Source organism: Callionymus lyra, chromosome 17 (assembly GCF_982586985.1).
Source record: "Callionymus lyra chromosome 17, fCalLyr1.hap1.1, whole genome shotgun sequence".
NCBI lineage: Eukaryota > Metazoa > Chordata > Actinopteri > Syngnathiformes > Callionymidae > Callionymus > Callionymus lyra.
In genome coordinates this window covers 12,317,054-12,341,352 of record NC_141834.1, presented here as the reverse complement: position 1 = coordinate 12,341,352, position 24,299 = coordinate 12,317,054, and the positions used below count along the sequence as shown (strand labels likewise).

General features: G+C 38.4%; 3 protein-coding genes and 1 pseudogene across 8 annotated transcripts; all 4 read right to left on the bottom strand.

Moving 5' to 3' along the window:
- Window positions 1–2,408: 2,408 nt before the first annotated feature.
- LOC148062497 (uncharacterized) lies at window positions 2,409–6,913 on the bottom strand. Its single transcript, XM_087778850.1, has 2 exons — window positions 6,580–6,913; window positions 2,409–4,791 (listed from the first exon to the last, which is right to left on the bottom strand). Exons 1-2 carry the CDS (start codon window positions 6,599–6,601, stop codon window positions 3,344–3,346), a joined length of 1,470 nt encoding a protein of 489 aa, XP_087634976.1. The 5' UTR covers window positions 6,602–6,913; the 3' UTR covers window positions 2,409–3,343.
- Window positions 6,914–7,582: 669 nt separating this feature from the next.
- On the bottom strand, window positions 7,583–11,036 carry LOC148062496 (uncharacterized; annotated as a pseudogene). Its single transcript, XR_015709198.1, has 2 exons — window positions 10,887–11,036; window positions 7,583–8,835 (listed from the first exon to the last, which is right to left on the bottom strand). The product of XR_015709198.1 is annotated as an uncharacterized LOC148062496 (transcript).
- Window positions 11,037–11,793: 757 nt separating this feature from the next.
- LOC148062495 (uncharacterized) lies at window positions 11,794–20,340 on the bottom strand. 5 transcript variants are annotated; one of them, XR_015709196.1, is made up of 3 exons: window positions 15,916–16,249; window positions 12,616–14,164; window positions 11,794–12,579 (listed from the first exon to the last, which is right to left on the bottom strand). XR_015709196.1 is itself a non-coding variant. In XM_087778853.1 (2 exons), the coding sequence occupies exons 1-2, from the start codon at window positions 20,235–20,237 to the stop codon at window positions 12,741–12,743; spliced, it is 1,446 nt and encodes a 481-aa protein (XP_087634979.1). In that variant the 5' UTR covers window positions 20,238–20,340; the 3' UTR covers window positions 11,794–12,740. The 5 variants fall into 5 exon arrangements, 3 of the variants coding, with proteins under 3 accessions (XP_087634979.1, XP_087634977.1, XP_087634980.1); XR_015709197.1 differs by lacking the exons at window positions 11,794–12,579; window positions 15,916–16,249 and adding exons at window positions 17,071–18,167; window positions 20,216–20,340 and having other exon boundaries at window positions 14,090–14,164; XM_087778853.1 differs by lacking the exon at window positions 15,916–16,249 and adding an exon at window positions 20,216–20,340 and having other exon boundaries at window positions 11,794–14,164.
- An 854-nt stretch (window positions 20,341–21,194) lies between these two features.
- LOC148062494 (uncharacterized) lies at window positions 21,195–23,222 on the bottom strand. The gene has a single exon (XM_087778896.1). The coding sequence runs from the start codon at window positions 23,218–23,220 to the stop codon at window positions 22,063–22,065; it is 1,158 nt and encodes a 385-aa protein (XP_087635022.1). The 5' UTR covers window positions 23,221–23,222; the 3' UTR covers window positions 21,195–22,062.
- Window positions 23,223–24,299: the final 1,077 nt, after the last annotated feature.

The following is a 24,299-nucleotide window of genomic DNA, read 5'->3' as shown; positions in this document are numbered from 1 at the left end:
AGAAGCGATATATTACATTGTTTTCTGTTTTAAAATCTGAATACATAACTTTTACAGGGAATATATCATTTTCGCTGATACATTTGTCGTGTAATCCTTTAAATAAATTCACATGTTGTTTATAAACTCCACTTTGCTCTCCAAGACACCTGATGAATTTAGGATGGGGAAGGACGTTGTTGTATTCTTGCAACAACAGGACTGCCAGGTTAACCTTTATTTTTAGCAATAACTCCATTTTATCTTTCTTCTTGTTGGAGATTCAGATCAACTCACTGAACATTTGGCCCAAATACATTTCGAACAATAGTTTTTAGTGATATTTCTCCTTCTATATTTTACTCCAACAGTGTTAGCTAGCGTTAGCCACTGTTAGCAGGGGTCGCATTATAGTTTAACATATACAATGACACCTCATAAACACTTCTATTAAAACGGATAAAACCGGAGTCCGTTTCCGTCGCTCCAACACGACGTCACCTCCGGGTCTTAATACTTTGCTTTATGGAGAAAAAAGGATCAATTCAGAGTGTACGGTCGTGTATTCACCGCTTCAAAACAAACAAACATACAAACTTTTACGATCGATCGGACTCGCTCTTTGCCGGCAGCTGTACAGGTCAATAGCTCCGGGAAAGATGGTCTTGGGTTATGGGTCGTCTCTACATTTAAGGGAAAGTTTCCTGTCCAGGGGGCGTCTGTTCCGGGGCAGTGGTTCTTTGATGTTAGTTTCTGTTTCGAGTCACCTGGAGAGCAACATCCTTGCTTCCCTGTTGTGTGGGCGGATTCCTTTGTCTTCCAGCCCCCCTCTTTTGGGTGTGTTCCGTGTTGCCCTTTTGTTTCACGTCCACAGGTGTGAACAGAGCAGACAGACAGTCCTTCATTAAATCGCTGAATAATCTCTAGTCTGTTTCAAGCTACCCTTGACACAGTGTATATCAGTATGAAAGTGAAATGTTGGTTGTGAATGTGTATTTAAACGTTTAAGCTCTTAGATGAGGCTAGTATTTTATACTCTATATTTTGATCATCTTTTTAGCATTAATTTAACTTATGGCGTATACTATAGTGTAGAATAATTTCCAATCCAACACTATACATATGCACCGAACAATACTGTAGATTCGACCGAAGTAGTTGTAAAAAACACTAGTTAAAGTGAAATAAACACAACATTACAGGAGCTCAACTCACTGTTTACAACGAGCGCCGCCATCTTGGATTTTGAAACTCGGGGATGAACTTCTGCGACTTCCTGACTTAGAATTCCGACATCGAGGGACGTTTCCTGGGGAAGTAAATGGGAACCAAAGTCCCCAGAACAACTGGATCACACTGATGCTGTCTGGCTCTGGCTGCGCGGGAGCACCGAGCAGTTGAGGACGTCACTATGGTTCCCTCATAGGGACAAAACACTTGCAAAAAGCGGTTTCTGACGCATCACCAAAGTGAACATCAGGATATAAGCTGTTCTACTCGCATCTAATTATTAAAAGGTAGGAAAACTATACTTACCGGATGAGAAATTCTGGTTCTTACTTTCAGATCTATTCATGGTCAGACTCCTCCTTACATCACTGATCTGATCCAGACTTACACCTCAGCTCGGGCTCTGAGGTCTGTGGATCAGAATCTACTGATGGTTCCTGAACACGGTTCAGGACCAGAGGAGAGAAATTCTTCCAGGCTGTTGCTCCTAAACTATGGAATGATCTTCCTCTCCCTCTGTGTTTGATGATCTACTGACTCCTTCAAGAAACATCTTAAGACCTTTTTATTTGTGCAGCCTATTCCCTGATTTTCTGGGACTCCTGTATTTGTCTTATACTTTGGATATGTCTTGGACTTTTATAGTATATAGTTTTAACTCTGTATTGTTTTTGATTATTAAAGCGCTTTGTGACCCTGTTCTAGAAAGGCGCTTTAGAAATAACCATTACTTGCTTACTTACATCCCTGTGGCTCGCACAATGACCCACAAGAATCACCAGATTATTTAATATAATTAAGAATTATTTAACATCGTCCTCTGTAATGATCATGTCACAAACATGCTGTTTGGTCGTTTTAATAAGAAAATGTTATCCTAAGAGTCCACTCTTAACCCAGTTATGATTTTCAAATTAAGTAATCACTAATTAATCTTAAAATGAATTTCTTAAAATAGGTTTATACAACTTTATCACCTTTACATGATCAGATATAACTGATGTTATACATTTTCAATTTCTTGCCATTTCCTGTTAAGTTGGTTCATTTCTGTTAAAGCTTTTCTGTCTCATAAAACATTAATAAAAACAAAGAAAGTTGGTGCTGCTGCAGTTTTTATAGCAACAGATGTGTTAACAGCATCTTTTACAGCCTACAGATGACTTGTACATTTGCATATTTCAATGAAATGCAGTGAGAAGAGTAAAAACAGTGTAATTCATTGTCTCATGTATTCATGAAGGACACAAGATCATTTTATGAATCACTTTGATCAATTAATGACATTTATTCCTCAACACAGTGAAATTATCAAAAACTGTTTTGGGGATTTGAAATTCAAAAAAACTTAAAAGATTCAAGGCAGGTGAAAAGTTGAAGTTCATGATGAACAAAAAAATTAGAAGATTCATGAAAAAGCAGACGTTGATAAAGTCCATCTGGAATCTAAAGCTTCAAAGATGAATCATCTAAATGACTAATTATCTTTGTAAGGACAAAATATATCAAAATCATTAAGTCATTAAGTGTCAGTGCTCATGCACAAGATTGAGGATGATGGTCTTGTAGCTTCAGCTAAAAAACAACTCTAAATATAGACTCAATTAAATTCCTCATGTCAATGCTTTAATTCATTTTAGACAAAGACGGAACTCCACTTGCTACATTGAAATGAACAAATATTTTTTTTATAACACTTAAAAGAACAGATTACTCGGAAAAATAATCAACATTAGTCGAAATGAGGGCGAGTAGAAAATGAAGGAAATTTGTATTTTGACTCACTTTAAATCAACACTGATAATAACAACTTGCAAACATGCTGTGGACAATGAAAGCCTAAAACAGTATGTTAAAAGACTTGTGTGTTTTTTTCCACTGAGTGGAGGAATACGTCTATACATAACAAGGTGAGTTTTACTCATTTCAGTTGTGAGAGGTCTTAAACTATTCAACATTTCTTTAAAGATCAGTTCTTGAGATGAGACAAATGGCGTCATCTGTGGTTGTCGGAAGGTTCTTCAGTTCATCGTTGTTCTGTATATTCCATATATTCCAACACTAATTGTACCGTTTTACCGGTCAAACCTAAATTATATCGTGGTGTAATACTTTTATGTGCCTCTCAAGACTCTCAAGTGTGAGTTCTTGCATGTCTCTTAAGGTTTTCACTCCTTGAAAAACCTTTACCACACTGAGAGCAGATGTAAGGTTTTTCGCCAGTGTGAATTCTCATGTGTATCTTAAGGGCCCCACTGTCTAGAAAACCTTTACTACACTGTGAGCAAATGTAAGTTTTTTCTCCAGTGTGAATCCTCATGTGCCTCTTTAGGTACATACTGCTTACAAAACCTTTACCACACTGAGAGCAGTTATAAGGTTTCTCGCCTGTGTGAATTGTCATGTGTTTCTTAAGTTCCCCTCTTTGTGTAAAACCTTTACCACACTGAGAGCAGATGTAAGGTTTTTCTCCAGTGTGAACCCTAATGTGCATCTTTAGGCATCTACTGGTTGTAAAACCTTTACCACAATGAGAGCAGACGTAAGGTTTTTCGCCAGTGTGAATTCTCATGTGAGTCTTAAGGTCCCTACTGTTAGTAAAATCTTTACCACACATAGAGCAGATGTAAGGTTTTTCTCCAGTGTGAATTCTCACATGTATCTTCAGATCTGTATTGTCTCTAAAACCTTTACCACACTGTGAGCAAATGCAATTTTTTTCACCAGTGTGAATCCTTGTGTGCCTCTTTCGGCATGTACCGTTTAATAAACCTTTACCATGTCTCTTTAGGTTTTCACTCCTTGAAAAACCTTTACCACACTGAGAGCAGATGTAAGGTTTTTCGCCAGTGTGAATTCTCATATGTATCTTAAGGGCCCCACTATCTAGAAAACCTTTACTACACTGTGAGCAAATGTAAGTTTTTTCTCCACTGTGAATCCTCGTGTGCCTCTTTAGGCACATACTGCTTACAAAACCTTTACCACACTGAGAGCAGATGTAAGGTTTCTCGCCTGTGTGAATTCCCATGTGTATCTTAAGGTCCCCAATGTTTGTAAAACCTTCACCACACTGAGAGCAGATGTAAGGTTTCTCCCCAGTGTGAATCAGCATGTGTGTCTTCAGGTGAGATTTCGAGGGAAATTTCTTTCCACAATCAGAACAAGTCAGAACCTTATGATTATCTTCCTTTTTGCTGACAGGAACCATCAGATTCTTCACAGAGTTTGAAGTTGACTGAGAGTCGCTGGTTTCTCTCCAGTCTTCACTGTCATCAGTGTCAGATTCAGAAGACAGTGACCTCCGGTGGTCAGAGAGTAGGATTGAATTCAAGTCTGGTTCTGGTCCTCCACATTGGTTTCCACCAGCTTCTGTTTTAATGTGTTGAATTGACCTGCTGGTCAAAGACTCTCCTTCATCTTCTTCATCTTTAACCTTCTCAAGGACAGGAGTGAAGGAGAACGTGGTGGAAACTCCTATTTCTCTTTTGAAGACACACGTTTTTTGTCCCTCATGACTCAGACCAGAGCTGCACTCCTGCTGCTCAGTAGAAACTTCCTTCACCAGCGGCTGCTGAACATCTGCAGGGACACAAACACACTTAAGTCACTGGATAACTCCGTCCACTTTTGACTTATTATTCAGTGTTTAGGCATTAGTGTTATTTTTATGAGCCATAAGAGATTATTTTGTGGAATAACTAAACATTGAAAAAAAAGGATACACCTCGTTTTTTTTATTATTGTTTATACATTATTTATATTATTTCAAGTTTGATATTGGAGAGTTTATTATACTACCTCAGTATTTGTTTTGTTAGACTAGAACAAGGGTTCCCTTTTTTCAGTTAAAAAATATAAAATAAAATGTAAGGTACAGGCCATACACACTAGGTTTATCCAAACACGAAAACACAAAAGAACAAAGCAGCCTGTTATGATTTTACATTTAGAAATGTACTGTCAAAATTTTGTATGCTCACATCGGCGCTAGTAATTTAAGACGAGCGCCCAATGGGCGATACGTCGCGCAATAGGCACGACCATTCTAGAGGGGTCTGGTGGCATGCTCCCCTGTGAAAGATTTAAAAATCTAGACACTTGGAAAACGTATTTCTGCATTTTGAGGGGCAAGTTTTGCTGGCACAAAAAATAAAAAACAAGATTTCAGCTTTAATTCGAAATTATTTTTTTTGGGGGGAGGGGATGAGATAGATGAACACAGCAAGTCAATTTGTGGTTTAATCTTGGAGACGGCCACACGGAGATCATTCTCCACATTCAGCCGCGATCTGTATTTATTTTTAATATATATCAGTGCAGAAAAGTGTTTTAAGCCCAGGTATGCGGAGACAAACTGCGTCTGTTTTTAAAGTGCGGTCACATGACAGCTCAACCATTTCGTCCTCCATGTAGACTGACAGATGACTTGCCGGCTGACTATGATGCGGCTCATATATAATGTGATCTTTATTTTCCGACACTGTGATCACATTGTACATTTACTGTCACACGCAACTGTTAACTCAGCTGCTTCTCATATAGTTACACTATATTCTCACAACGCTACAGATACCGGTACCGTTAATTGTCTGTTGCCAGTACGCACAGGATTTAAACCAAGTGCGCTCTATAGTCCAGAATTTATGGTACCATGTTTCATAAATTTAATAGTTATGGCTGAATTTTTCTGTATTTAATTTTTCCCAAATGTATTTTATTTATGGAAATCACTTCGCGAACCCCGGACTGGAAGAGATGTATTACATTGTATTCTGTTTAAAATCTGAATATAGAACTACTACAGGGAATATATCATTGTTTGCTGATAAGTTTGCCATGTAATCCTTTAAATAAATTCACATGTTGTTCATAAACTCCACTTTGCTCTCCAAGACACCTGATGAGGCTAAGATGTGGAAGGACGTCGTTGTATTCTTGCAACAACAGGACTGCCTGGTAAACCTTTATTTTTTAGCAACAACTTCACTTTATGTTTCCTCTTGTTGGAGATTCAGATCAAGGTTAATATATTACAAATCAGTGATTTCCAAACGTAACAATAAAAACAATAAAGCGACAATAATAATGAAAGCCATTTCGCTCAGTTAACATTTGGCCCAAATACATTTCGAACAATAGTTTTAGTGATATTTCTCCTTCTATATTTCACTACAAGCGTTAGCTAGCGTTAGCCACTGTTAGCACGGGCCGCCTTAATATTTTACTTATACAGCATGAACATATAAAATCACACCTCATGAACACTTCTATACATATGTGTCAAACAATACTGTAGATTCGACCCACGGAGTGGTAAAAACACTGGTTAAAGTGAAATAAACACAACATTACAGGAGCTCAACTCACTGTTTACAACGCGCGCCGCCATCTTGGATTCTGAAACTCGGGTGTCAGTACAGGGTTAACACAATTACAGTATTCACACGAGCATGCGCACTGGCGTCCTTAGGCATGCGCACTGGCCTCTCTAACTCCGTCAACAACGAGACAGACAGAGTCACAGTTTATATCGCACTACAGTATTGACAAACTGACGATGTTTTAATGTAAAGTAAAACGTTGTTTTAAAGTGTCATGCTAACATTTTGAAAGATACAACAACGATTTACTTGGACATTATTGTAACAATAAGTGTTTTGTTTTCACTGTGTGTCAGGGCTGTTGTTGGTGTGTGTGTGGAGTCACTTTATCAACAATAATGGGTTTGAATATAACAGACGTGATACTAGCTAAACCAACATTTGAATCATTACAAACAAAACCATGACCTTTATATAAAATGTTTTATGACGTGAGGGAGGTTTATGATCGCTTTGATCAATGACACTATGTTTCTTCTAGTATCTAGAATTATCTAATTATTTCATAATATTTAAACCTCGATTTGAAATGATTAAATCACCAGAATTTAAAGTTTAAAAAATACGTTTTTACTGGAGGTTAAATTAAATGTGTGCCGAACAATTCTGTATACTTTAATTAATTTACAATACATTTTAATGAGATACAAGAAGGTGATCTATTAATTTATATTTTTTAAAAAAACGTTGTTGAACAAATGTGATCCTGTGTGTGCGTTTGTTTAACTGTCATAAGAGAATGATGATGGTTCGATACAAAGCATTAAGAGAAATAATATGCTATTTTACCTTCTTATAATTTACGTCATTTATGAACCTCAATGCACGTCATTAAGTACTTACAATGTTATAAGAATGGTACTGGATCAGTTAATAGTTTGTCTTCCAATCGCTTTTGAAGTTGTGTTTTCTAAATTAATAAACTTGCAGAAAATGTGATACGTCACATCCGTGAAACATCGTCATTTCAAACACACTGTGGACAATGAAAGCCTCAAAAGGTTTGTTAAAAGAATTTTGTGTGTTCTGACCCTGAGTGGAGCAATACGTCTGTACATAACAAGCAGAAATATCAACTTCCTGCTGACATCCAAGAAGATCAGTTTTACTCAGTTCATTTATGAGAGGTTTTCAAATAATTACCATTTCTTTAATGATGAGTTCTTGAGATGAGACAATTGGTGTCATCTGTGGTGGTCAGAGGACGTAAGGTTCTTCAGTTCATCATCGTTGTTCTGTATATTCCATATATTTTCCAAAAGTAGTTGTACAGTTTTAAGATTTAAACCTGGATAACATTGTGGTTGTAATACTTTGATGTGCCCCTCAAGACTCTCCACAGTGTGTTCTTACATGTCTCTTAAGGTTTTCACCCGTTGAAAAACCTTTACCACACTGAGAGCAGATGTATGGTTTCTCACCAGTGTGAATTCTCATGTGTTTTTTCAGGTCACCACTGTTTGTAAAACCTTTACCACACTGAGAGCAGGTGTAAGGTTTTTCACCAGTGTGAATTCTCATGTGCCTCTTTAGGCATCTACTGGTTGTAAAACCTTTACCACACTGAGAGCAGACATAAGGTTTTTCACCAGTGTGAATTCTAATTTGTATCTTAAGGTCCCCACTGTTAGTAAAACCTTTACCACACTGAGAGCAGATGTAAGGTTTTTCACCAGTGTGAATTCTAACGTGTATCTTAAGGTCCCCACTGTTAGTAAAACCTTTACCACACTGTGAGCAAATGCAAGGTTTTTCTCCAGTGTGTATCCGATGTGTAGCTTCAGGTTAGACTTGTTACATTTTCTCCCACAGTCAGAACAGGTCAATAACTTATGATCATCTTTCTTTTTGCTGACAGGAACCATCAGATTCTTCACAGAGTTTGAAGTTGACAGAGAGTCGCTGGTTTCTCTCCAGTCTTCACTGTCATCAGTGTCAGATTCAGAAGACAGTGACCTCTGGGGGTCAGAGAGTAGAATTGAATTCAAGTCTGGTTCTGGTCCTCCACATTTGTTTTCATCAGCTTCTGTTTTTATGTGTTGAATTGACCTGCTGGTCAAAGACTCTCCTTCATCTTCTTCATCTTTAACCTTCTCAAGGACAGGAGTGAAGGACAGCGTGGTGGAAACTTCTTCTTCTCTTTTGAAGACTCGAGTTTCTTGTCCCTCATGACTCAGACCAGAGCTTAACTCCTGCTGCTCAGTAGAAACTTCTTCTTCCTTCACCCACAGCTGCTGAACATCTGCAGGGACACAAACACACTTGAGTTACTGGATAATTCCGTCTTTCTTTTGGGTACCTGTCATGTGGTAAACTCAAGCCCTGACCTGCTCCCCTGTGTAGGACATAAGGCTGCATTGTGTATCCAAGTGTTTTACTCCGTTAGAGATTTGCACAGTACCATTAATGAAGTCATTCGCTTTTTGCTGAACTTTGTAGCCTACATGTCCAACAAATTAGTTAAATCTTCTCACTGAGTTCATGCAGCAAACAGCACCTGTCTATGCACCTCAAGCAGATGCATGTCTGTGTGTCCCCCAGCCTCTCGACCGAAGAAGCTGGGATGGTCTCCAGCCACCCTGTGATCCCCATAAGGGAAAAAGCAGCATAGAAAATGAATGAATAAATAATAACAATAGTAACTTGAGATATAAGCGTTGTAAACAATTTAACCACAACTTTTAAACTTGTGTTGAGTGTTTTTACGTATAAGTTGTGCAACAATATTCAATAGATTCTATTTTTATTTCTTACCATATTTTTGCTGATGACATCCAGCTCTTCTGCTCATTTGATCCAACTGAGCCCGAGAGGCTGAGCAGCTTAGTCAATTGTTTGCTAGAAATCAATGGCTGAGTGAAAACACTTAGCAGCTAAATGTGGGAAAAAAATAACCTCTTGTTAATGCGCCTGATGATAAGGTTTCAAGGTTGAGTCAATACTTGGGTGACCTAGGTCAGTCTGTCAAACTGAGCCTGAGAAACCTGGGTGTTGTATTTGACAAAGACATGTCTCTAGTTCAACACTGCAGAAAACTGACCAGAAACTGTCTCCTTCAACTGAGAAAAATCTCTAAACTTGTCACAACACAATCTGGATTTTATAATCCATGCGTTTGTGTCTTCTCGTTTAGATGTTATTGTAACAGTTAATTTTCCTGTCTAAACAAGAAGGATCTGTCTCGCCTGCAGTTAATACAAAACTCTGCAGCTGGAACTTTGACCCGCTCTAGTAGAAGAACTCACATTTCCTTTTAACTCTGCATTGGCTGCCAGTTTCTTTCAGGATCAATCCTGGTTCTAACTTTCAGATCTATTCATGTTCAGGCTCCTCCTTACATCAGTGATCTGATCCAGCCTTACACCCCAGCTCTGGCTCTGAGGTCTGTGGATCAGAATCTACTGATGGTTCCTCGCACACGGTTCAGGACCAGAGGAGAGAAATCCTTCCAGACTGTTGCTCCTAAGCTTTGGAACGATCTTCCTCCCTCTGTGTTTGATGACCTACTGAATCCTTCAAGAAACATCTTAAGACATTATTATTTGTGCTTTTTCTTCATTTTCTAGTTGCTGCTACGTTTGTCTTATGTTGTCTTGGCCCTTTAGAGTTTTTAAATGTGTATGTATTTTAACTGTGTATTAAGGTAAGGTAAAACTTTATTGGTTTTGATTATTGAAGAGCTTTATAACTATTGCTTACTAACAAGTTAATGCTGGATATTGTACCACCTCAGTATTTTTTTGTTAGACTAGAAGAGATATATTACATTGTATTCGGTTCGAAATCTGAATCTAGAACTATTACAGAGAAACTATCATTTTGTGCATTTTTTGCAAATAGTTTTGTTGTAAAATATATTTTTGTTTTCCAAGAGACCTGGTAAATTTATTGGTTTTAAAATAATAGTTTAACGATGTTAGGAGCCTTTGAAAAAACACTTGCCTCTTTTATTGGAGATATAAAATAAGTTCAGGATAATAAATCTATCTCTAAATCTTTTCCCAAAAACGCAATAATAAAAACAATAAGGTAACAATATAATTTAAAGCCATTTCTCATACATTTTTAACAACATCTTTTAGTGTATTTTACTCCAATAACAGTGTTAGCTAACGTTAGCCACTGTTAGCACGGGTCGCATTATAGTTTACGTATACAGCATAAACATTAAAAATGACACCTCAGAAACACTTATATACATATATGTCGAAATATACTGTAGAATCGACCGACGTAGTGGTAAAAACACCAGTTAAAGTGGAATAAAAACAACATTACAGGAGCTCAACTCACTGTTTACAACGCGCGCCGCCATCTTGGATTTTGAAACTAGGGGATGAACTTCTTCGACTTCCTGACTTGAAATTCCGACATCGAGGAATGTTTCCTTTGGAAGTAACTGGGAAAACCCGAGTGGCCAGAACCATAGACGGCCAGAACATATTTTTCTCCCACCGTCGACACTGGTTTCGAGCGTCGAACATTTTCTGACGTCACTATGGGTCCCCCTCAAAGACACAACAGCTGGACGGCGGTTTGCGACGCCTCATATCATTTTGTTGCTTAAATTGTTTATTGAAAACCCTTCAATTGTTTTATTTAATAAATATCGCTATTAACAAAACAAAACAAACATGGTTCGAGTGAAATCTTTGGATTAAAGCAACTTAATGACACTCATTTACAATCTTTAGATAAAACGAAATATACAGTACAGTTCACCAACTCACTATATTGTCAGTAATGGAATCATTATTTTTTCTTCCTCTGTAGGCGCCATAGGTTTTGTCCCCCTTTCATCATTAAATGATGCAAACACTGTCACATGATCAGTGACCTTCGGTCAACTTCTTTCATGACCAAAATTGCTCCTCCATGAGCCTCGGTCAAATAATGAGCATGGTATCAAATAATATCCACGATGGTCTCAGTGAGTTATCCTCTCCTTATCCTGCGATATCCTAAGAGGACAAACGTTCTTCAAGGGGGCTCGTCCCGTAGACCCTGGACCATGTTGCCATTCTCAGACCCTCACAGCCGTGTGGGTGGTGAGTGCTCCAGTAATGGTCCCTCCCAGCTCTACCAGGCAGCTTTCACCTGTTAAAGTTAGAGGAAGTCAAGGATAAACAATCTTACCTGAAGGTCTCGACTACCTGTCAGTGCTGCACATTATATCTTTAAAAGGTTTAAGGTTATTTATGCATGTTCGTCATCATTATTGGTATGTGTGGGCAGAAACACACATTGACACATTTGTAAGAATGCTCTTTATAGACTCCAGTTCAGCGTTCAATACTTCATTATCCCACAAACAATGATCAAGAAACGTGACCAGTGGGGGCTGTAGTGAAGTCCTTCATGTTTTCCTTTGCTTCAATTGTCAATTGTAGTCAATTGTCTTGGATTACTCTCAGTGGTCAAAACCACTGAGAGTAGAAAATTAAACTCAGGGACCAAAAATGATTCCATTACTTCAAAATAACCTCGAATGTTCTTGTCTACTTTAACTGATGAAATTGATTTGTATCCACATCCCAGTGGCTCCAACAATGTCCCACAAACTCGACCAAAAGAAAAATCACCAGATTATTTAATATGGTCCTCTGTAATGATCATGTCATAAACATGCTGTTTGGTCGTTTTTAGCGGAAGAGCACAGCTGACGCCTGAAATCTTTCCTCATTGAAACACATTTCAAGTGTCCGTGCTCATGCACAAGATTTAGGTTGATGGTCTGGTAGATTCAGCTAAAAACAAGCTAAATATACACTCATTTAACTCCTCATGTCGATGCTTTAATTAATTGTGGAAGGAGATGAAGACGAAGACAAACATTTTTGTCAACAACTCTTAAAAGAACAGATTGCTCTGAAAATAATCAACATTAGTCAAAATCAGGGCGAGTAGGACATTATGGAAAATTGAATTTTGACTCACTTGAAACACTAATAATAACAACTTGCACACATGCTGTGGACAATGGAAGCTTAATAGTTTGTTAAAAAAGTGAGTGTGTTCTGACCCCTGAATGGAGGAAGACATAATCAGCAGCAATATTAACTTCCTGATGGCATCCAAGAAGATCAGTTTCTCTCAGTTCAGTTGTTATAGGTGTTAAATAATAACCACTTCTTTAAATATAAGTTCTTAAGACCCTCCGGAGTGAGTTTGCATGTGTACTTTACAGCCAGCATTAGTTGTAAAACCTTTATCACACTGAGAGCAAATGTAAGGTTTTTCTCCAGTGTGAATTCTTTCATGCGTCTTCAGGCTTCCACTGCTTTTAAAACCTTTACCACACATAGAGCAGATGAAAGGCTTTTCTTTGGTGTGAACTTTCATGTGCGTCTTCAGGTGTGAACAATTTTTAAAACCTTTTCCACACTGAGAGCAAATGCAAGTTTTTTCTCCAGTGTGAATCCTTGTGTGCCTCTTTAGGCACATACTGCTTACAAAACCTTTACCACACTGAGAGCAGATGTAAGGTTTTTCGCCACTGTGAATTCTTTCATGCGTCTTCAGGCTTCCACTGCTTTTAAAACCTTTACCACACATAGAGCAGATGAAAGGCTTTTCTTTGTTGTGAACTTTCATGTGCGTCTTCAGGTTTGAACCATTTTTAAAACCTTTTCCACACTGTGAGCAAAAGCAAGTTTTTTCTCCACTGTGAATCCTCATGTGCCTCTTTAGGCACATACTTCTTATAAAACTTTTACCACACTGAGAGCAGATGTAAGGTTTTTCGCCAGTGTGAATTCTCATGTGTTCCTTAAGGGCCCCACTGTCTAGAAAACCTTTACTACACTGTGAGCAAATGTAAGTTTTTTCTCCACTGTGAATCCTCGTGTGCCTCTTTAGGTGCACACTGCTTACAAAACCTTTACCACACTGAGAGCAGATGTAAGGTTTCTCACCAGTGTGAATTCTCATGTGCCTCTTAAGGTGCCCACTGTTTGTAAAACCTTTACCACACTGAGAGCAGATGTAAGGTTTCTCGCCAGTGTGAATTCTCATGTGTATCTTAAGGTCCCCACTGTTTGTAAAACCTTTACCACATTGAGAGCAGATGTAAGGTTTTTCTCCAGTGTGTATCCGCATATGTGTCTTCAGGTGAGTTTTAGAGGGACATTTCTTTCCACAATCAGAACAAGTCAGTAACTTATGATCATACTCCTTTTTGCTGAGAGGAACCATCCGATTCTTCACAGAGTTTAAAGTTGACCGAGAGTCGCTGGTTTCTCTCCAGTCTTCACTGTCATCAGTGTCAGATTCAGAAGACAGTGACCTCTGGTGGTCAGAGAGTAGAATTGAATTCAAGTCTGGTTCTGGTCCTCCACATTTGTTTTCATCAGCTTCTGTTTTTATGTGTTGAATTGACCTGCTGGTCAAAGACTCTCCTTCATCTTCTTCATCTTTAACCTTCTCAAGGACAGGAGTGAAGGACAGCGTGGTGGAAACTTCTTCTTCTCTTTTGAAGACTCGAGTTTCTTGTCCCTCATGACTCAGACCAGAGCTGAACTCCTGCTGCTCAGTAGAAACTTCTTCTTCCTTCACCCACAGCTGCTGAACATCTGCAGGGACACAAACACACTTGAGTTACTGGATAAATCCATCTTTCTTTTGGGTACCTGTCATGTGGTAAACTCAAGCACTGACCTGCTCCCCTGTGTAGGACATAGGGCAGGGACACAAACACACTTAAGTCACTGGATAACTCCGTCCATTGCCTCTTTTGACTTATTATTCAGTGTTTAGGCATTAGTGGTATTTTTATGAGCCATAAGAGATTAGTTTGTGGAATAACTAAACATTGAAAAAAAAGGATACACCTCGTTTTTTATTATTGTTTAGACATTATTTATATTCTTTCAAATTTGATATTGGAGAGTTTATTATACTACCTCAGTATTTGTTTTGTTAGACTAGAACAAGGGTTCCCTTTTTTCAGTTAAAAAATATAAAATAAAATGTAAGGCACAGGCCATACACACTAGGTTTATCCAAACACGAAAACACAAAAGAACAAAGCAGCCTGTCATGATTTTACATTTAGAAATGTACTGTCAAAATTTCGTATGCTCACATCGGCGCTAGTAATTTAAGACGAGCGCCCAATGGGCGATACGTCGCGCAATAGGCACGACCATTCTAGAGGGATCTGGTGGCATGCTCCCCTGTGAAAGATTTAAAAATCTAGACACTTGTAAAACTTATTTCTGCATTTTGAGGGGCAAGTTTTGCTGGCACAAAAAAATAATAAATAAGATTTCAGCTTTAATTCGAAAAAACATTATTCGGGGGGAGGCAAACGGCGTCTGTTTTCAAAGTGCGGTCACATGACAGCTCAACCATTTCGTCCTCCATGTAGACTGACAGATGACTTGCCGGCTGACTATGATGCGGCTCATATATAATGTGATCTTTATTTTCCGACACTGTGATCACATTGTACATTTACTGTCACACGCAACTGTAAACTCAGCTGCTTCTCATATAGTTACACTATATTCTCACAACACTACAGATACCGGTACCGTTAATTGTCTGTTGCCAGTACGCACAGAATTTAAACCAAGTGCGCTCTATAGTCCAGAATTTATGGTACCATGTTTCATAAATTTAATAGTTATGGCTGAATTTTTCTGTATTTAATTTTTCCCAAATGTATTTTATTTATGGAAATCACTTTGCGAACCCTGGACTGGAAGAGATATATTACATTGTATTCTGTTTAAAATCTGAATATAGAACTACTACAGGGAATATATCATTGTTTGCTGATAAGTTTGCCATGTAATCCTTTAAATAAATTCACATGTTGTTTATAAACTCCACTTTGCTCTCCAAGACACCTGATGAGGCTAAGATGTGGAAGGACGTCGTTGTATTCTTGCAACAACAGGACTGCCTGGTAAACCTTTATTTTTTAGCAACAACTTCACTTTATGTTTCCTCTTGTTGGAGATTCAGATCAAGGTTAATATATTACAAATCAGTGATTTCCAAACGTAACAATAAAAACAATAAAGCGACAATAATAATGAAAGCCATTTCGCTCAGTTAACCTTTGGCCCAAATACATTTCGAACAATAGTTTTAGTGATATTTCTCCTTCTATATTTCACTACAAGTGTTAGCTAGCGTTAGCCACTGTTAGCACGGGCCGCCTTAATATTTTACGTATACAGCATGAACATATAAAATCACACCTCATGAACACTTCTATACATATGTGTCGAACAATACTGTAGATTCGACCCACGTAGTGGTAAAAACACTGGTTAAAGTGAAATAAACACAACATTACAGGAGCTCAACTCACTGTTTACAACGCGCGCCGCCATCTTGGATTCTGAAACTCGGGTGTCAGTACAGGGTTAACACAATTACAGTATTCACACGAGCATGCGCACTGGCGTCCTTAGGCATGCGCACTGGCCTCTCTAACTCCGTCAACAACGAGACAGACAGAGTCACAGTTTATATCGCACTACAGTATTGACAAACTGACGATGTTTTAATGTAAAGTAAAACGTTGTTTTAAAGTGTCATGCTAACATTTTGAAAGATACAACAACGATTTACTTGGACATTATTGTAACAATAAGTGTTTTGTTTTCACTGTGTGTCAGGGCTGTTGTTGGTGTGTGTGTGGAGTCACTTTATCAACAATAATGGGTTTGAATATAACAGACGTGATACTAGCTAAACCAACATTTGAATCATTACAAACAAAACCATGACCTTTATATAAAATGTTTTATGACGTGAGGGAGGTTTATGATCGCTTTGATCAATGACACTATGTTTCTTCTAGTATCTAGAATTATCTAATTATTTCATAATATTTAAACCTCGATTTGAAATGATTAAATCACCAGAATTTAAAGTTTAAAAAATACGTTTTTACTGGAGGTTAAATTAAATGTGTGCCGAACACTTATGTATACTTTAATTAATTTACAATACATTTTAATGAGATACAAGAAGGTGATCTATTAATTTATATTAAAAAAAAACGTTGTTGAACAAATGTGATCCTGTGTGTGCGTTTGTTTAACTGTCATAAGAGAATGATGATGGTTCGATACAAAGCATTAAGAGAAATAATATGCTATTTTACCTTCTTATAATTTACGTCATTTATGAACCTCAATGCAAGTCATTAAGTACTTACAATGTTATAATAATGGTACTGGATCAGTTAATAGTTTGTCTTCCGATCGCTTTTGAAGTTGTGTTTTGTAAATTAATAAACTTGCAGAAAATGTGATACGTCACATCCGTGAAACATCGTCATTTCAAACATGCTGTGGACAATGAAAGCCTCAAAAGGTTTGTTAAAGGAATTTTGTGTGTTCTGACCCTGAGTGGAGCAATACGTCTGTACATAACAAGCAGAAATATCAACTTCCTGCTGACATCCAAGAAGATCAGTTTTACTCAGTTCATTTATGAGAGGTTTTCAAATAATTACCATTTCTTTAATGATGAGTTCTTGAGATGAGACAATTGGTGTCATCTGTGGTGGTCAGAGGACGTAAGGTTCTTCAGTTCATCATCGTTGTTCTGTATATTCCATATATTTTCCAAAAGTAGTTGTACAGTTTTACGATTTAAACCTGGATAACATTGTGGTTGTAATACTTTGATGTGCCCCTCAAGACTCTCCACAGTGTGTTCTTACATGTCTCTTAAGGTTTTCACCCGTTGAAAAACCTTTACCACAATGAGAGCAGATGTAAGGTTTCTCACCAGTGTGAATTCTCATGTGTTTCTTCAGGTCACCACTGTTTGTAAAACCTTTACCACACTGAGAGCAGGTGTAAGGTTTTTCACCAGTGTGAATTCTCATGTGCCTCTTTAGGCATCTACTGGTTGTAAAACCTTTACCACACTGAGAGCAGACATAAGGTTTTTCACCCGTGTGAATTCTAATGTGTATCTTAAGGTCCCCACTGTTAGTAAAACCTTTACCACACTGAGAGCAGATGTAAGGTTTTTCACCAGTGTGAATTCTCACGTGTATCTTAAGGTCCCCACTGTTAGTAAAACCTTTACCACACTGTGAGCAAATGCAAGGTTTTTCTCCAGTGTGTATCCGCATGTGTAGCTTCAGGTTAGACTTGTTACATATTCCCCCACAGTCAGAACAGGTCAATAACTTATGATCATCTTTCTTTTTGCTGACAGGAACCATCAGATTCTTCACAGAGTTTGAAGTTGACAGAGAGTCGCTGGTTTCTCTCCAGTCTTCACTGTCATCAGTGTCAGATTCAGAAGACAGTGACCTCTGGGGGTCAAAGAGTAGAAATGAATTCAAGTCTGGTTCTGGTCCTCCACATTTGTTTTCATCAGCTTCTGTTTTTATGTGTTGAATTGACCTGCTGGTCAAAGACTCTCCTTCATCTTCTTCATCTTTAACCTTCTCAAGGACAGGAGTGAAGGACAGCGTGGTGGAAATTTCTTCTCTTTTGAAGACTCGAGTTTCTTGTCCCTCATGACTCAGACCAGAGCTGAACTCCTGCTGCTCAGTAGAAACTTCTTCTTCCTTCACCCGCAGCTGCTGAACATCTGCAGGGACACAAACACACTTGAGTTACTGGATAATTCCGTCTTTCTTTTGGGTACCTGTCATGTGGTAAACTCAAGCCCTGACCTGCTCCCCTGTGTAGGACATAAGGCTGCATTGTGTATCCAAGTGTTTTACTCCGTTAGAGATTTGCACAGTACCATTAATGAAGTCATTCGCTTTTTGCTGAACTTTGTAGCCTACATGTCCAACAATTTAGTTAAATCTTCTCACTGAGTTCATGCAGCAAACAGCACCTCTCTGTCTATGCACCTCAAGCAGATGCATGTCTGGGTGTCCCCCAGCCTCTCGACCGAAGAAGCTGGGATGGTCTCCAGCCACCCTGTGATCCCCATAAGGGAAAAAGCAGCATAGAAAATGAATGAATAAATAATAACAATAGTAACTTGAGATATAAGCGTTGTAAACAATTTAACCACAACTTTTAAACTTGTGTTGAGTGTTTTTACGTATAAGTTGTGCAACAATATTCAATAGATTCTATTTTTATTTCTTACCATATTTTTGCTGATGACATCCAGCTCTTCTGCTCATTTGATCCAACTGAGCCCGAGAGGCTGAGCAGCTTAGTCAATTGTTTGCTAGAAATCAATGGCTGAGAGAAAACACTTAGCAGCTAAATGTGGGAAAAAAATAACCTCTTGTTAATGCGCCTGATGATAAGGTTTCAAGGTTGAGTCAATACTTGGGTGACCTAGGTCAGTCTGTCAAACTGAGCCTGAGAAACCTGGGTGTTGTATTTGACATGTCTCTAGTTCAACACTGCAGAAAACTGACCAGAAACTGTCTCCTTCAACTGAGAAAATTCTCTAAACTTGTCACAACACAATCTGGATTTTATAATCCATGCGTTTGTGTCTTCTCGTTTAGATGTTATTGTAACAGTTAATTTTCCTGTCTAAACAAGAAGGATCTGTCTCGCCTGCAGTTAATACAAAACTCTGCAGCTGGAACTTTGACCCGCTCTAGTAGAAGAACTCACATTTCCTTTTAACGCTGCATTGGCTGCCAGTTTCTTTCAGGATCAATCCTGGTTCTAACTTTCAGATCTATTCATGTTCAGGCTCCTCCTTACATAACTGATCTGGTCCAGCCTTACACCCCAGCTCTGGCTCTGAGGTCTGTGGATCAGAATCTACTGATGGTTCCTCGCACACGGTTCAGGACCAGAGGAGAGAAATCCTTCCAGACTGTTGCTCCTAAGCTTTGGAACGATCTTCCTCCCTCTGTGTTTGATGACCTACTGAGTCCTTCAAGAAACATCTTAAGACATTATTATTTGTGCTTTTTCTTCATTTTCTAGTTGCTGCTACGTTTGTCTTATGTTGTCTTGGCCCTTTAGAGTTTTTAAATGTGTATGTATTTTAACTGTGTATTAAGGTAAGGTAAAACTGTATTGGTTTTGATTATTGAAGAGCTTTATAACTATTGCTTACTAACAAGTTAATGCTGAAAATTGTACCACCTCAGTATTTTTTTGTTAGACTAGAAGAGATATATTACATTGTATTCGGTTCGAAATCTGAATCTAGAACTATTACAGAGAAACTATCATTTTGTGCATTTTTTGCAAATAGTTTTGTTGTAAAATATATTTTTGTTTTCCAAGAGACCTGGTAAATTTATTGGTTTTAAAATAATAGTTTAACGATGTTAGGAGCCTTTAAAAACACTTGACTCTTTTTATTGGAGATATAAAATAAGTTCAGGATAATAAATCTATCTCTAAATCTTTTCCCAAAAACGCAATAATAAAAACAATAAGGTAACAATATAATTTAAAGCCATTTCTCATACATTTTTAACAACATCTTTTAGTGTATTTTACTCCAATAACAGTGTTAGCTAACGTTAGCCACTGTTAGCACGGGTCGCATTATAGTTTACGTATACAGCATAAACATTAAAAATGACACCTCAGAAACACTTATATACATATATGTCGAAATATACTGTAGAATCGACCGACGTAGTGGTAAAAACACCAGTTAAAGTGGAATAAAAACAACATTACAGGAGCTCAACTCACTGTTTACAACGCGCGCCGCCATCTTGGATTTTGAAACTAGGGGATGAACTTCTTCGACTTCCTGACTTGAAATTCCGACATCGAGGAATGTTTCCTTTGGAAGTAACTGGGAAAACCCGAGTGGCCAGAACCATAGACGGCCAGAACATATTTTACTCCCACCGTCGACACTGGTTTCGAGCGTCGAACATTTTCTGACGTCACTATTGGTCTCCCTCAAAGACACAACAGCTGGACGGCGGTTTGCGACGCCTCATATCATTTTGTTGCTTAAATTGTTTATTGAAAACCCTTCAATAAATATCGCTATTAACAAAACAAAACAAACATGGTTCGAGTGAAATCTTTGGATTAAAGCAACTTAATGACACTCATTTACAATCTTTAGATAAAACGAAATATACAGTACAGTTCACCAACTCACTATATTGTCAGTAATGGAATCATTATTTTTTCTTCCTCTGTAGGCGCCATAGGTTTTGTCCCCCTTTCATCATTAAATGATGCAAACACTGTCACATGATCAGTGACCTTCGGTCAACTTCTTTCATGACCAAAATTGCTCCTCCATGAGCCTCGGTCAAATAATGAGCATGGTATCAAATAATATCCACGATGGCCTCAGTGAGTTATCCTCTCCTTATCCTGCGATATCCTAAGAGGACAAACGTTCTTCAAGGGGGCTCGTCCCGTGGACCCTGGACCATGTTGCCATTCTCAGACCCTCACAGCCGTGTGGGTGGTGAGTGCTCCAGTAATGGTCCCTCCCAGCTCTACCAGGCAGCTTTCACCTGTTAAAGTTAGAGGAAGTCAAGGATAAACAATCTTACCTGAAGGTCTCGACTACCTGTCAGTGCTGCACATTATATCTTTAAAAGGTTTAAGGTTATTTATGCATGTTCGTCATCATTATTGGTATGTGTGGGCAGAAACACACATTGACACATTTGTTAGAATGCTCTTTATAGACAGTTCAGCGTTCAATACTTTATTATCCCACAAACAATGATCAAGAAACGTGACCAGTGGGGGCTGTAGTGAAGTCCTTCATGTTTTCCTTTTTTCCGTTTTGCTTCAATTGTCAATTGTAGTCAATTGTCTTGGATTACTCTCAGTGGTCAAACCACTGAGAGTAGAAAATTAAACTCAGGGACCAAAAATGATTCCATTACTTCAAAATAACCTTGAATGTTCTTGTCTACTTTAACTGATGAAATTGATTTGTATCCACATCCCAGTGGCTCCAACAATGTCCCACAAACTCGACCAAAAGAAAAATCACCAGATTATTTAATATGGTCCTCTGTAATGATCATGTCATAAACATACTGTTTGGTCGTTTTTAGCGGAAGAGCACAGCTGACGCCTGAAATCTTTCCTCATTGAAACACATTTCAAGTGTCCGTGCTCATGCACAAGATTTTGGATGATGGTCTGGTAGATTCAGCTAAAAACAAGCTAAATATACACTCATTTAACTCCTCATGTCGATGCTTTAATTAATTGTGGAAGGAGATGAAGACGAAGACAAACATTTTTGTCTACAACTCTTAAAAGAACAGATTGCTCTGAAAATAATCAACATTAGTCAAAATCAGGGCGAGTAGAACATTATGGAAAATTGAATTTTGACTCACTTGAAACACTAATAATAACAACTTGCACACATGCTGTGGACAATGGAAGCTTAATAGTTTGTTAAAAAAGTGAGTGTGTTCTGAACCCTGAATGGAGGAAGACATAATCAGCAGCAATATTAACTTCCTGATGGCATCCAAGATGATCAGTTTCTCTCAGTTCAGTTGTTATAGGTGTTAAATAATAACCACTTCTTTAAATATAAGTTCTTAAGACCCTCCGGAGTGAGTTTGCATGTGTACTTTACAGCCAGCATTAGTTGTAAAACCTTTATCACACTGAGAGCAAATGTAAGGTTTTTCTCCAGTGTGAATTCTTTCATGCGTCTTCAGGCTTCCACTGCTTTTAAAACCTTTACCACACATAGAGCAGATGAAAGGCTTTTCTTTGGTGTGAACTTTCATGTGCGTCTTCAGGTGTGAACCATTTTTAAAACCTTTTCCACACTGAGAGCAAATGCAAGTTTTTTCTCCAGTGTGAATCCTTGTGTGCCTCTTCAGGCATATACCGTTTACTAAACCTTTACCATGTCTCTTTAGGTTTTCACTCTTTGAAAAACCTTTACCACACTGGGAGCAGATGTAAGGTTTTTCGCCAGTGTGAATTCTCATGTGTAACTTAAGGGCCCCACTGTCTAGAAAACCTTTACTACACTGTGAGCAAATGAAAGTTTTTTCTCCACTGTGAATCCTCGTGTGCCTCTTTAGGCACATACTGCTTACAAAACCTTTACCACACTGAGAGCAGATGTAAGGTTTTTCGCCACTGTGAATTCTTTCATGCGTCTTCAGGCTTCCACTGCTTTTAAAACCTTTACCACACATAGAGCAGATGAAAGGCTTTTCTTTGTTGTGAACTTTCATGTGCGTCTTCAGGTTTGAACCATTTTTAAAACCTTTTCCACACTGTGAGCAAAAGCAAGTTTTTTCTCCACTGTGAATCCTCATGTGCCTCTTTAGGCACATACTTCTTATAAAACTTTTACCACACTGAGAGCAGATGTAAGGTTTTTCGCCAGTGTGAATTCTCATGTGTTCCTTAAGGGCCCCACTGTCTAGAAAACCTTTACTACACTGTGAGCAAATGCAAGTTTTTTCTCCACTGTGAATCCTCGTGTGCCTCTTTAGGTGCACACTGCTTACAAAACCTTTACCACACTGAGAGCAGATGTAAGGTTTCTCACCAGTGTGAATTCTCATGTGCCTCTTAAGGTGCCCACTGTTTGTAAAACCTTTACCACACTGAGAGCAGATGTAAGGTTTCTCGCCAGTGTGAATTCTCATGTGTATCTTAAGGTCCCCACTGTTTGTAAAACCTTTACCACATTGAGAGCAGATGTAAGGTTTTTCTCCAGTGTGAATCCGCATATGTGTCTTCAGGTGAGTTTTAGAGGGACATTTCTTTCCACAATCAGAACAAGTCAGTAACTGATGATCATACTCCTTTTTGCTGACAGGAACCATCCGATTCTTCACAGAGTTTAAAGTTGACCGAGAGTCGCTGGTTTCTCTCCAGTCTTCACTGTCATCAGTGTCAGATTCAGAAGACAGTGACCTCTGGTGGTCAGAGAGTAGAATTGAATTCAAGTCTGGTTCTGGTCCTCCACATTTGTTTTCATCAGCTTCTGTTTTTATGTGTTGAATTGACCTGCTGGTCAAAGACTCTCCTTCATCTTCTTCATCTTTAACCTTCTCAAGGACAGGGGTGAAGGACAGCGTGGTGGAAACTTCTTCTTCTCTTTTGAAGACTCGAGTTTCTTGTCCCTCATGACTCAGACCAGAGCTGAACTCCTGCTGCTCAGTAGAAACTTCTTCTTCCTTCACCCACAGCTGCTGAACATCTGCAGGGACACAAACACACTTGAGTTACTGGATAAATCCGTCTTTCTTTTGGGTACCTGTCATGTGGTAAACTCAAGCACTGACCTGCTCCCCTGTGTAGGACATAGGGCAGGGACACAAACACACTTAAGTCACTGGATAACTCCGTCCATTGCCTCTTTTGACTTATTATTCAGTGTTTAGGCATTAGTGGTATTTTTATGAGCCATAAGAGATTAGTTTGTGGAATAACTAAACATTGAAAAAAAAGGATACACCTCGTTTTTTATTATTGTTTAGACATTATTTATATTCTTTCAAGTTTGATATTGGAGAGTTTATTATACTACCTCAGTATTTGTTTTGTTAGACTAGAACAAGGGTTCCCTTTTTTCAGTTAAAAAATATAAAATAAAATGTAAGGCACAGGCCATACACACTAGGTTTATCCAAACACGAAAACACAAAAGAACAAAGCAGCCTGTCATGATTTTACATTTAGAAATGTACTGTCAAAATTTCATATGCTCACATCGGCGCTAGTAATTTAAGACGAGCGCCCAATGGGCGATACGTCGCGCAATAGGCACGACCATTCTAGAGGGATCTGGTGGCATGCTCCCCTG